At 39.4% G+C, this 12860-nt stretch overlaps 1 protein-coding gene across 1 annotated transcript; it reads left to right on the forward strand.

Moving 5' to 3' along the window:
- Positions 1-1561: 1561 nt before the first annotated feature.
- Positions 1562-12481, forward strand: TCTN2 (tectonic family member 2; the record flags this gene model as incomplete). Its single annotated transcript, XM_082007486.1, has 18 exons — positions 1562-1640; positions 2219-2332; positions 2654-2727; positions 3482-3677; positions 3936-4036; positions 4285-4481; positions 4706-4829; positions 5467-5602; positions 6300-6368; positions 7319-7447; positions 7718-7795; positions 8117-8197; positions 8546-8657; positions 9058-9161; positions 9561-9717; positions 10379-10504; positions 11015-11103; positions 11946-12481. 18 exons carry the CDS (start codon positions 1562-1564, stop codon positions 12059-12061), a joined length of 2082 nt encoding a protein of 693 aa, XP_081863612.1. The 3' UTR covers positions 12062-12481.
- Positions 12482-12860: the final 379 nt, after the last annotated feature.

A 12860-nucleotide genomic window follows, 5' to 3' on the forward strand; every position in this document is an offset into this window, starting at 1 on the left:
CAACATTATGTAAATACATCGTTACCTCCTCCAGTAATTCCATTAAATGGAATATATGTGAGAAATTGATGGCACTTTGTTGGATATGACACGAGAACTGTATGCAGTGCTACTAGTTTCTTAAGGGGTAAATATTTAAATCATATGTTTTCTACACAGCCCTTTAAGTAACAAATCACTGTATTACCATGTAACCTGTGCTGTTTTAAATACTAATTCTTAATTCCAGAAGTTACAGCCTGTTAAGAGACAGACCTTGTGAAGTAGAAGGTATTCTGGCCACTGCAAAGTTTCACACCTCCAAAATATTTTCAAAGACAAGAAAGCTCTGATTCTTTTTGTATGTTGGTGTAAAGGTAAGAATGACCGTTTCTGCTGTGTAGGATCAGAACCTTAGCACTATGTTGTTCAGGGACTTCAACATCTTTCTAGCTTTTGCTAGCAATTTTTGGACTGAAACAGCATCAATTTGAAAATAAATGAGCCAACATTTTCCAGATGGATTAGAACCCACTTTTTTTTAAGATACTAATTCCTCTGTAAGTGCACTTATGTGTATTCATATTCCTTTGATTGTACTGTCTTTGTCATATTTCTTTCTCAGTTGGATATCTCTTCATTCATGAATAAAAAGGCCCCCCTTTGTTTAAAATAACTTCAATGAATGCAAACTAGCTGGTCAGTCTTTAAGGTTGTGTTTTGAAACTTGAAAACAAAAAATACAATTCTGTGTAATATGACCGTAGGCACACCGTGGGGTTTTAGTATACAGTTTTACATCTGGCATCTGACGAGTAGGAAGACTTTTGGATTGGTGTTCTTTATGTCGGAATATGAGGGTATGCTGCCTACTTCTGAACGTGGCTTTGGTTTAAGCAAACAAAAAAAATAAACTCCCGCTTTTAAAAGGTAACTGTATAACTCGGTGTTTTTACCTGTTACTAATAACTGATGTTCTCCTGAAAGGAATACAGAGAATAATTGTTTCCTACATAGAAAGAGACAAATTTTTTTTTGCGAGGTGTACGCAGGGGTTTATGTCACGTCTTGATACTTGCACCAGTTTTTTGTCAATGTTAACAGCTGTAGTAAGTGCCAGTCTTTGAAGGCTGTATTTATAATTTACTTTGTATAAAACGTCTGTAATAAAAGCTTTTTTAGCTCTGGTTAGATGTTGCTGTAACAACAGATATTTTTAAGGGTGACCTACACGGCTTTCGTGATTTTATCGTGTAGAGGCGCAGCAGCATGACCTGGCATGAGCTGCAGAGCCTGAGGGAGGATGCGGTCTGTGGGGAGGGGCAGACCTGTCTGGGCTGCCTGCGTTGATTTCGCTTTCGGCTGTGCGGTCGCTACCGTGAGCCGGGGGCAGGGTCCGCCGGGGGCAGGGTCCGCCGGTGGCCCCGCCGCCTACCCGCGCTGCCGGGTCCGCTTTCCCCGTGAGGCGGCCGCGCCGCCTGCAGCGCTTCCCGCCCCTTCCCGTTGCCATGGCGCCGCGCAGTCACCGCAACATGGCGGTCGGGCAGCAGCCGCGTCTGCGGCGCGGCCGTCCTTAGGCGCTATGGCGGCTACTTTCCTCGGGGCGCTGCTGCTGTTGCTGCTGGGGGCACCTTGCCTCGGGCAGTGGCCTTGGGAGCCCGGTGTGTGGGGGGAGTGAGGGGCCGCCATGAAAGGCGGCCTCCGGGCGGGCAGAGGGGAGGCTGCTGAGGGAAGGGGGGAAAAAAGGACGGCCGGGGGCGAGGGGAAGAGGGGGTTGGTCAGCGGCGGGACCTTCCCTGAGTGGCTAACGCTGAGGCTGGTCCGGGTGGGCATGGGAGGAGGCCACGAAGGCCCCGAGGGGTGGCGGGACGGTCCCTGGTGTTAGGAGGGCGTGGGCTCTTCGGTCCCCCAGCACATAGGTGCTGGCCCGGCAGGGTCCTGCCACGGCTGAGCGCTGGTGGAGACTCGGAGGGGGAAAAGGAGCTGCTTCTGTCGGACCTTACAGCATTGGTAAACTCTGTAAAGAAAATTCTAGTGAAATTCCCAACTTGGAGCCCTAAACTCAAACTACGGCCACGTGCTGAGGGCATAATCTATCATTAGATATTTTTGTGCTATTTGTAACAATAAGTATAGGAAGGTAAGAATCTAGCCTAAGTGTAAAACCTAAATATGTCTTACTGGTCTTACCTCTTTCAGTGTGTGTTAAGACTTGTTTCTTTCTCTTTTTTTTTTTTAGTCTTTTGGCCTTCATTTATCCGTATGTCAGGGCCCAGGGTAGATTCATTTTTTCTTGGAGATTCTTTCGGAGTTAATTTTTCTATATCTTTAAGTTCTATAGATGAAGAGACAGGTAAGAATGCTTCACTTTTTTATTCCTTTTTTCCCCCGCAAATAGCATGCAAATAAATGTATTTGAATTATGAATACTTTTTCTGTCACTAAAATTACTGGAGAAACAGCAATGTGCTTCATTTAGTGCTTTAATAGTTATTGAAATAGGAACTCCAAAGGACTTCTGCTGATTAAGCCCTTACTCCTCTGTTGACTCCTTGTCAGCTAGGCCTGAGGATATGCCTACTTGAAGGCACAAGAGGAGTTTAAATGTACTTCTAATTTTCTAGTCTTTTCTCAATGACGGTGGCATACTTTAAAAATTTTCGTTTTGATACAGGAGAATTGCAACTTGCAAATTGCAGCGAAAGTGGAAGAGCTGGTGATTGGAATTTGAATGTAACACCTGGTATGGTATGTGAAATAGTGATTCTTCAAAATGGGAGAGAATGAACTGTCATATATTAAGGGCTAATGACATACTAGCAAAATGTTAATGTACTAACAACCCAGTTTGAATATCTTCCCTTGCCTTTTTTTCCTTGATATATCCCTTTGTCTGTATGCCCTTGCTGGAGTTAGCTGACGTGCAGCTTTGACACTGGTTCCTTGTTCTCCTCGTCCTAGTCTCCAGGATTGCCTGTACTTCCTGTCTGGCTGTAGCATTTGAGGCTGTTTCAGATCTGCTGAAGGAGCTAACAGAAACACAAAAGTAGTGGTTTTATATAGCAGGAGCTCTGGAACATCCATATTTATTACATGTGCCTTCAGTGTTATATGTAGTTCCTTAGGGGTTTTATCAACTCTGCAGTCATTCCAGTTTTCAGCTGAAGGTAGCTGTAAAAAGTGAAATTCACTGTTCAATATTTGTTCTTTTCTTTAGAATTGTGCTTGTGGTTTCTGAGGTAACTTAATCTATGTGCATGCTTTAAAGAGTTCTGTGTACAGTTCATATCCTTACTTTATTTGCATATCTCAGTAGCAGACCCTTTGTCACTCCACTCTCAAAAAATGTCCAATTTTATGTATAAAGAAGAGCATTGCATTGTAGTGCTGTCAAAACACAGTAGTACTGAAGCTTCTCTTTCAGAAAACGATGAGTGGTATAAGTAGGAGTAGTTTAATACAAGCTGTCAAAGCTGCCAAACTTTATTTTGCCTTTTTTCAGAGCACTTCCAAAGTGACCGTAAGCTTGACTAGAAATCTGCAGTTGTGTTTGCCGAATGCCACCGACTGCTGCACAAAACCTCTCTGTGTGGTTGAAACACTTCAGGTTTTGGCTTGCCGTTACTCAGTGATGTTGGCACATCTCGTGATTCAAGCTGAAATATATGCCAACTCTTCCTTTACAGGAAATGTGTCAGGTAAGTGTTTAGATGTGCTAAAGAAGAAACGGCATTGTGGCTGTTCTCTTCCTTTATATATGAAAACATAAAAATTGGAATTTGAGCGGGATTAAGAGATACTGAATAATCATTAATGGAATTTAACAAAAGATTTGTACACTGTCAGAATGAACTGCAATGTGCACGGTCTATTTATTTATTTATTTGGTTTCAAGTCCATTTAATCTGATTTTATCTTTTTTTCTTTTTTTCTTTTTTTTTAAACTACTTTTACAGAAAATGCAACTATCATCCCAAACCAGGTGTTTCAGCCCCTGGGCTCCTGTCCTTGTGACTTGACAGTTGGAGCTTGTGATGTTCGTTGTTGCTGTGATCCGGTACTTACTTCATATTAAACTTTGATTAAGTGTTTAAAATTTCTAGGCTCTTTCTATTGTCTGGGGCGAGAGAGAGATGCTGAATGCTTCAGACTAGATAGGGCTACAGGGCTTGTTTGGGTTTTCCAGTATTTCTAGTAGTAAATATGACCACTCTCTACAAAATTGGTTTGATTTACCTGTATGGCTATAGTGCCTACAATAATGCAATTACCATGCTAAAAAGTGACCATTCTTTTCCCTTTCAGGAGTGTACGCCAGACTTGAAGCAGTTATTCAATGAATCATGTTTTACTGGAGTGTTTGGTGGGGATGTAAATCCACCTTTTGATCAGCTGTGCTCTTCTCAGTCAATAGAATATATCCCTGATTGGTTTCCCTTCCTTTGTGTACAGTCTTCTCTTAACAACACACCATTTCTTGGTTACTTTTATCATGGCTCTACGTAAGTCTTAAGAAAACTTACTTTCTTAACAAACACATTAGGCATGCTACTGAAAATGTAACCTGCCTGTATAATGAAAGTTGGAATTTTAAGATATGAGCTTTAAATGCAAATGGAGAAATGTCATTGGTACTATATGAGAACATGGGACATGAAAGCAAATGTATAATTGTTCGTGTGAGGTAGGGAGTAAAGAATTGTTTCATTTTTAAACTTGTTTGCAGTTCTACACCCAGAGTTCCTCCATTTAAGATCCCTTTACAAACTTCTCCTGGGAAACTTTTCAGTGGCTACAGACAAGGAGATCCAATTATGACAGAGGAAAATGAGTATTTTACCCTTCCCCAGGTAACCACTTCATGTTTAGAAGCTTTTGGTTCCTCTTAGTTTGGTTAATACTCTCTGTATATCACACTCCTTGTGGCGTTGTAACCAGATTCTGCAACGTGCTGTTGTGAAGTGGTAGAATATATTTTTTCACCGCCCCCCCCCCCCAAATTATTATTATGAGTAAGCACTATCCTTCCTGATCCCCCTGCCCATTCCTCCCAAATGGTAATGTCTTCATTATTTCAAGATGTAACAGCAAGCTTAGCATCCCAATTAGTAGGTTATGGCTTATCATATTTCTGTATTTTTTGGCTTGCCTGCTGCATTACTTAGCACTATAGATGGTTTTCCCTTTGAATCTTAGTCATCTGGTTGTACCTTTTGTTCAAATTCCTTTTGCATTTTATGTTGGTTATAATTATTTTGACAAATTAGGATGAAGCCATACTGTACATTGAAACTATTTTTAAAGCTGTGCTTTTTAAATGTTAACCTCTGTTTTGCTACAGATTGAGGTATTTTGATAACATCAGATTACTTGTCATATATGGCTGTAGTACACGCCTGGAGCACTTCACTAACGAATAGTCTTAAAATGAAAAGCGGGGGCTAGAAAAGGGTCCAACATAACTTATTTCTGTTGAACCACCTGCAGCAATCCATAGCAGGACAGTGTGTTGAAAATGCCCCCATAGCGTATCTACAGAACTTTGATGTCAAATGCCGTACCACTCTAGCGTCTTACAAGGAAGGACTGCCCCATGACGTGAGGATAAACAGCGGTGCTGGAGGTACGCTGCATAAACCCTAACAGAAATGTGGTTTATGTTTCTCAGAGCTGCTAGAACAGAACAAACTCGACGGCTGTTGACGTAGTAGCAACATGTAATATCTCTGTTATCTGGTGGATGTAGTTCAGCATTTGAGGATGTTCTATTCCTGTTTCTGATGACCTCCTAGCAAGTGTCCCGCTATTCCCCAAGATTTAGGATATAAGAAATAGTGGGATTTGCCTTTGTTTCCCATTTATCTGTTTCTGGTGACTCGTACTGGTTATGGCTACACATGACAGAACAGCATCTTGCCCACTTTCTATTTTCAGACTGTTGCAGAGCCCTTTTTCTGTCAAGAGGGTGCAGTATCATCATTTTAGAATTAGTGAGAAGTTGTTAACTTTCTGCATTACAAAAGCATATACTTATGAAGTGTCCTTCTGGAGTTTGAGATAATATGATTACCAGCATGAAGATAATTTATTTTACGCTACCTAATTGTCTGATTTTGTTCATCTATATTACCTTTGCAAGACCCAGAGAAAACTAGCTATTCTCTGAAAATACATAAACTGATTTATTCTTTAGCAAAATTAACTTTCTGAATAATTTCCCACTCAATTTTCATAAAAACAAGGATTGTACCTTGGATGTGAAAACAGTATGTCTGTCTCTTATTAGTGAGGATTACTGAGTGTTTGTTTTTTATTCTCAGACTTAATCCAACAAAATGTCATCTATAGGACCATCACTGACATAGGTGGCAAATTCATCACTGAAATTGGTATGTCTCTTCCGTTTAATAAATATGTTTCTTACCTAACCTGGACTATATAAGAAATAGGTTATTTTGATGCGTAAAATGTTTACCTGCTGCAATTCTTAGGAGGTATCTTGTATGTTACCTAATGCTCAAAAAGTAAACTGTTTGGCTTACTGCAAAGCAGAAAATACTTAATTTACCCCTACTTGATTTAAAGTTGGTCAAGAAATTGGGTCCCTTAGCTTACGTTAAAAGCAATTTTTGAGAAGAAAAAAACCCAACCAAAAACCCCAAAGATACAAAGAACGTTTTAAAAAATCTCCAGAATGAACATGCAAGTTTGGGTGGGTGGACAGACTGTAAGCAGATATATATGTCTCTGTTTTTTAAGCTCTGGTGCCTTTTTAAGGGCCCTTTTCAGCCAATGAAGCAGTTATTTGATGTACAGCAGTGGTTCCGAGTCAGTGGGAGGGTAATGCAACACAAATGGAACTAATGGAATCCAAGCTAATGTGTTTTTCTGGGCAGTGATGGCTCCCTGGGCCAGATGAGATGAAAGTAGGGGGAGTGCTGAGTCCGGAGGTGTGCATCAGCTGGTGACGTGAAGTCCAGTGCTGGGTTCGTCTGGAAAGGTTTAACTACAAAAGGACCTGGAACTGCTGATGTTAAAATACTGATAAGCTAGCGGATTGTACCGTTGCACTGTCCTAATGAGACAGGACTTAAAACATGAGTTTTACTCTTCCAATTTTCTCCCCCGTCCCACTGTGGGGGAGTGAGCGAGTGGCTGCGTGGTGCTTAGTTGCTGGTGTTAAACCATGACAAACAGTAAAATACATTCTCAAAAAGATGAATGTTATAATTTCCAGAATTTTGCTAGAGTTTTTTAATCTGTTCTTTTTCAGCTACAGTAATATAGCTTTCTCATTAGCAATGCTTTTCATTATGGCCTTTTTTTTTATTTCTGCCAGAAAACTTTCATGCTACTATGATTATGTGTGAAAATGCAACTTTTGCAGAGCATTATACGTTCATTTGTAAAGACAACAACATAGAACAAATAAATGTCACAGTCCTCCGCGGAACTTTATGTGATGGAGGTATCGTGAAATTTCTTTTACGATTTTTTTTTTTTTTCCTTCCAGCATGGAAATTCTGTGATAGAATATCTTATTTACTAATACTTCTTAAAAAGAATTTCCCCTGTACTCTGGAAAGAAAATTTATGGGGCTGATTTCCATTAATTTGTATTATTTTGACTCTTCTGTTATTAATGAAGGATGGAAGTTTGTATCCTACATAAAGCATACTTTTTGCTAATTTACTTACTTAAATGTAAAGTAATATTTTTTTTTTTTTCTTTTACCAGAAATACTGACACGGAGATTCACAGTCGAATTTCTAAGTTTAGAGAGTACTAATGCATCAGAACTGTTTGGGAACCCAGGTATTACTACTTTATTGTGCCTCGTAAAAGTGAAAAGGAAAAAATTGTGTACTGTCCATTTTATTATCAGTGACTCTGTTTTATATCTCTTTATGCTGCTAGCCCCCACCCTCCTGTCTTTTAAAGCACTGCCAGTTGTAATAGCAGTGATTGGTTCTTAGGCTTTTGTTGTATAGATATTGACTAATTAAAGTGAGTGTATTCCTATTGTAAGGGGAATGTGTGTTCATTTACTTTGAGATTGATGACATTTATCATTAAAACAATGCTAATGCTTACAGATTCTTATACAATGTTTACAATTTACCCTCCTATGCTTAGGTTATCAAGTTGGAAAACCAGTGAGAGCTGCAAATATGAATGCTTCTGATACTTTTGGAAGCCTAAGCATTTGGCAGCCAGGTACTGGCTTGTGAGGTTGCAGCTTCAACTGTAGTTAATGCTAAAATGTTGGTGGGGTTGGTTTGTTTGTTTGTTGGTTTGTTTTGGTTTTTTTTTTTACGTATTTTAGTTAAGAATCTCTTCACAAATTTTGCTTTTCTAGACTGTTCCCTAGTCTTTGTTCAAACTTCAGTGTGTAAGCCTCTAATGCTTTCTTGGAAAATTTAAGTTGAATGGACTTGTATCTATTTTTGAACTATACCACTTGGTGTTTTGCATTCTAATGTTTGATGTTTTTGCATAAAATTGAAATGTAGAGATTGAAAGGTTGACACAGGAAAGCTCAAGTAAGATGTTTTCATTTCATAGCTGGCAGAGGTTTATGTACGTCAGCAACTTATACATCAGTTTTATTTGGACTAGATTCAATCTCTGGGTGCATTCTAGAAGTTGGTATTAATGAAGATTGCAGCCATTTAAGGTGAGCTACGTAGGTTGAATTGTTTTTCCCTGCATCCCTCCTGTTGCTTATTACATGAGTCTCTACAAGTGACTCCTGTCAGCACTGTGACGTTCTTTTTAACTATTCATGTATGCATTTCAGCTTTCTGTGGTTGATAGCCTCACTTTTTCTTAAAAGGGAAATTATAATAATGGTTTCACTTGCATCTCTGTATTCAAATGAGGATTATGTTGGAGTGGAATGCTTTGCCATTTCTTCCCTTCAACAGATAACTCAATAGTTCAAGTTTGTTTTTGTTGAGTAACAACATCTTGCAGAAGAAACTGACCTTATGATAAAATGTAATGGTATACTGCAACCCAGAGTGGTAGACAGCACAGATTTACTTTTTGTGTAATCTTACATTCTTATTTTGCAGAGGAAATGTAACTGAGAAATTGAGTTCATTAATACAAGCTACTCATGTTGGAAAGAGGGACAATTCAAGTTACGGTGATCTACATGACTGGGTAGAAATTATACGTAAGTGAGGTTTGTGGTGGTGTTTATAGTTTAAATGTGCCCATACAATGAATAGAGCATCTCAAAATAAAACCAAAATAAAATTTCAAATGCCTAAAGATACTGATCTGCATGTCTGGATCCATCCATATACATGTACACACATATATAACTCAATATGTATATGGATACTGCACTAACATGTATTTACTGTCAGGCTGTATGCACATGACTTGGTATTTTGGTTCTCTGTTGATAAAGTATTCCTTCATGGGTATTTTATACAGAGGAAACATTTTTTTCTATGTTCCTGTGTGACAGTTACCAGTATTTCACTGGACTATGACAATAATATAATTACGGAAAATGTAGAGTTTTCCATGATATTTCCATCTAATGTAACTCCGTTCTCCTCCATAGGTCTTGATCCATTTAATTCTGATGCCAATGTGAGCACTGGAAGCTTAAAAGGCATTTGTCCAGATATTCCTGCAAATCTGAATATTCGCATAATCTTTGCTGATGTGGGTGCGGTACAAGGGATTCCCCAGCAAGAGATTCTTGCTGTGCAGATCAGGTAGAGAGAGTTGTGTTGCTGGCTATCTGACAAATTTATGTTTCATTTTGACACGTGCTTACCTAACATAGCCAGATTAAATTTTACAAACAAAAATGTTATTTTGCTATTTCTGATTTTTCTATGTGCCTTTTATTTGTGCAATCCAAATTCCTTTGATCACAACCAGATTTGCCTTTCTCCCTCTGGGAAAAAAAAAAAGAAAATTAATAGTTTAAAGTGGATAATCTTTCTACTTCACTGAAATACTAAATAAAATCTATGATGCTGCCAGTAGTAGGCATAAGCAAAGCATTCCATCAGAAGAATTTTTTAATTTCTTGTCACGTAATGGAAGTGACAACATTGTCCTGTGTTCTGGCTTACCCCAATGTAGAGATTTTCTGGAGAGCTGTGGTAAATGCTTTGTTCTTTCCCAAAGCAGGGAATTTTCACTTTGCAAACACTTTTTGTCGCCAAGTCAATCCCAGTCAAATACATGGGATTCTGTTCCGTTTTACCTAATTTCCAGACTTTGCAAGTTCTCTCCCTGCAGGGTGTTGAAAATCCGGAGACCATCAACCTCCTCCTAAATACTGTCTATTTCGTCCTTTCATGGTTATGTTTAGGCTCTAAATATCCATTTACAGCCCTCAAGTAATAGTTATGCATATTCTTACAGTTACTCAACAGTCATATGGCAATTCCAGTGCGGGTTTATCTGTGAAAACAGCATCAGCTTTCTTCCCATCACTGTTTCTGTTCAGTTTATTAAAGTGCCAGCTCAGCCACCCATTCCACTGACAAGGTAATTTTTGTAAAAACATTGATACTTGACATTATGTTAAGCAGATTTGAATAGCATTGATCAAAAGCTTACTTTGGTTTGGTGGAGTACAGAGCAAGAAGGCCTGATTCAAAGATTTACCGAGTAACAATTCTGTTAGTGACAATCTTCTGTAGGAGCATGAAGAACATGAAGGCCTCTAAATTACCCTGCGAAGTTGTCATTTGGTTTTAGCAGAAAAGCTTCTGTCTTGTTTACTTGAGTGGAGAAGGGGTGCTGAGTGAGGCTCCCAAAGTAACCATTGTCTGAAAATGTTAATCACAAGATGACTAAAAATGACAGAAATGGAACAGAGGGGAGGCTCCTGTTTCTATTAGAGAAAAAAGTTGTAAGAGAATAATGAGAAGCTTGTGGTTTAGTTTTGTTTTTTTCCTGTAATCTGGATACCTTTCACTGTGTTTTTCCGCTTGTGCTGGTGTTCTGCTACGGTAGTTAATAAACCTGGTTTTGTTTTGTTCCCCCCTGCCCCAGATTTCAGATTAATTATACTGAATTTGACTGCAATCGAAATGATGTGTGCTGGCCACAACTTTTATATCCATTGACACGGTTTTACACAGGTAAAAATAATAAGCAGTGTAGAATACCATGAACTGGCCGTATTTCTTTGAAATGTAATTAGATGTGTGGAGTTTAGTCTGAAAGAATGCTTTGTAGTAGGGAATTAAAACTTCTCTTTTAGAAAGCATGGTCCAAAAAGTCTTTTTAATTTTTTCCTTGATAATGCATTAATTTCTTAGTTAGAGTAGTGGAAAAAATAATTACTAGGAGTAGTTTCTGGATAAGCTTGAAATCTTGTGAGTATCTGGCTCAAAAAAAAAAAAAAAAGAGAGATACTCTTTTTTTTTTTTACTCCCCTGTAGAGTTTGGAGAGAGGTATGCTTTCTAAGGCAGGCGAGAATATATCGCTTTATGGTATTGTTCTGTTTCCTACTGTAATTGTAGCCTTGTGTCATTGACCTTGAAGCAGGGGGGGAGACTTTGTTTCTCACTTTGCCAGTATGTGTTTTTCAGTCAGCCCATATGAGTTCCAGTAAAAATTTGCCATAATGGCAAGACAGTTAATTTTTAAATTTCATCTATGTAGGACTGTGGTGGGTTATGTTTTGCGGGAGACTCTGTAGATAATGTGTCTGGCGTTTCAAAGGGCATCAAGGCACTTCGACTCCGTTCTGAGAGCTGCATAGACAGAGGCAACTGCCTGTGTTTGTTATCGCACATCAGGGCCTGAAGTTATACAAAGTATTAAGTTTTATAAGTATGAAGCATCTTAATTGCTTGCTTTGTGCTCCATTATTTTATGCAGTCTATGCATATACTTTGATCTGTATCCTTTAGGTTGTTGTCTAAACTAAAATTTAGCTCTCATATGCTTATACTTTTTTCTTTTTTTTTTTTTCAGGAGAACCATATTCCCAGTGTCTTGCTAAAGGCCTGTTACTGGCATTTCTTGTTTTACTTGCAGCAATGATGAGTAACCCTTGGTTTTCTAAATTATTAAACAGTTCCTTGGTTTAAAAATGTTGATGTAAAGAGAACCATTTTTGTTAATATTTTAAGTACTTTTGGGTAAAATTTATGGATAAATACTCTGGGAATTTGTAGACTGTTTATATAAACATTTAAAGATACATAAAATTAATACCTTATGGTATACAGAAAATGGTTGTGTTATTTAAAACAAAAAGTATTAGAATTATTTTTAAGTGCTAGGCTCTGCATTTGGAGTGCAGAGCTAATGTGAATAGGGTGAGCTCTGCATGACCTGCTGCGTGAGGGCGACCCAGCCTGGAGGCTGCAGAGGGGTCAGGGTCTTCCTCACGCCTGGGCCTTTGTCCCGTCAAGCTGGTTCTCTCCTCCTGGCGTAGAGGGTTGAGGCGGCAGTTCTTCGCCATAGCAAACCCCACGTGCCCAACTGTTTTTGTAGCAGCAGGTGGGTTGTTCCTAATTCTGGCAAGGAACGAGGCTTCCGGTGTTCTTATGTATTGATCTATAACTCCTTTCCAGTCCATGGTTTGCATTGGCAACCTCTGTCTGACCCGGGCGGCACAGAAAACATTTACTACCGATTTTCTTCAGTTGATCAAACACGACGTTCAGTTTGGGGTTTTCCTGTGGTTCGGATCCTACATTTATCTTAGGAATCTATTTTCTCCTTTCAGGGGCTGAACCTGTGACAGCCAGGGCACTCTTTTCCCTCCCGTTTTTCGGGGTTCGCTGCGCGTGGGAGGGGCGGGTGGGGCGCTCCCCGGAGGCGGCTGCCGACGAGCAGCCCCGCAGGGCTCGAGGCCGGGGGTGTCAGGCTCACCAGCCTTCG

The sequence above is a fragment of the Phaethon aethereus genome, assembly GCF_964289735.1.
Source record: "Phaethon aethereus genome assembly, chromosome: 17".
In the NCBI taxonomy this organism is placed as follows: Eukaryota; Metazoa; Chordata; class Aves; order Phaethontiformes; family Phaethontidae; genus Phaethon; species Phaethon aethereus.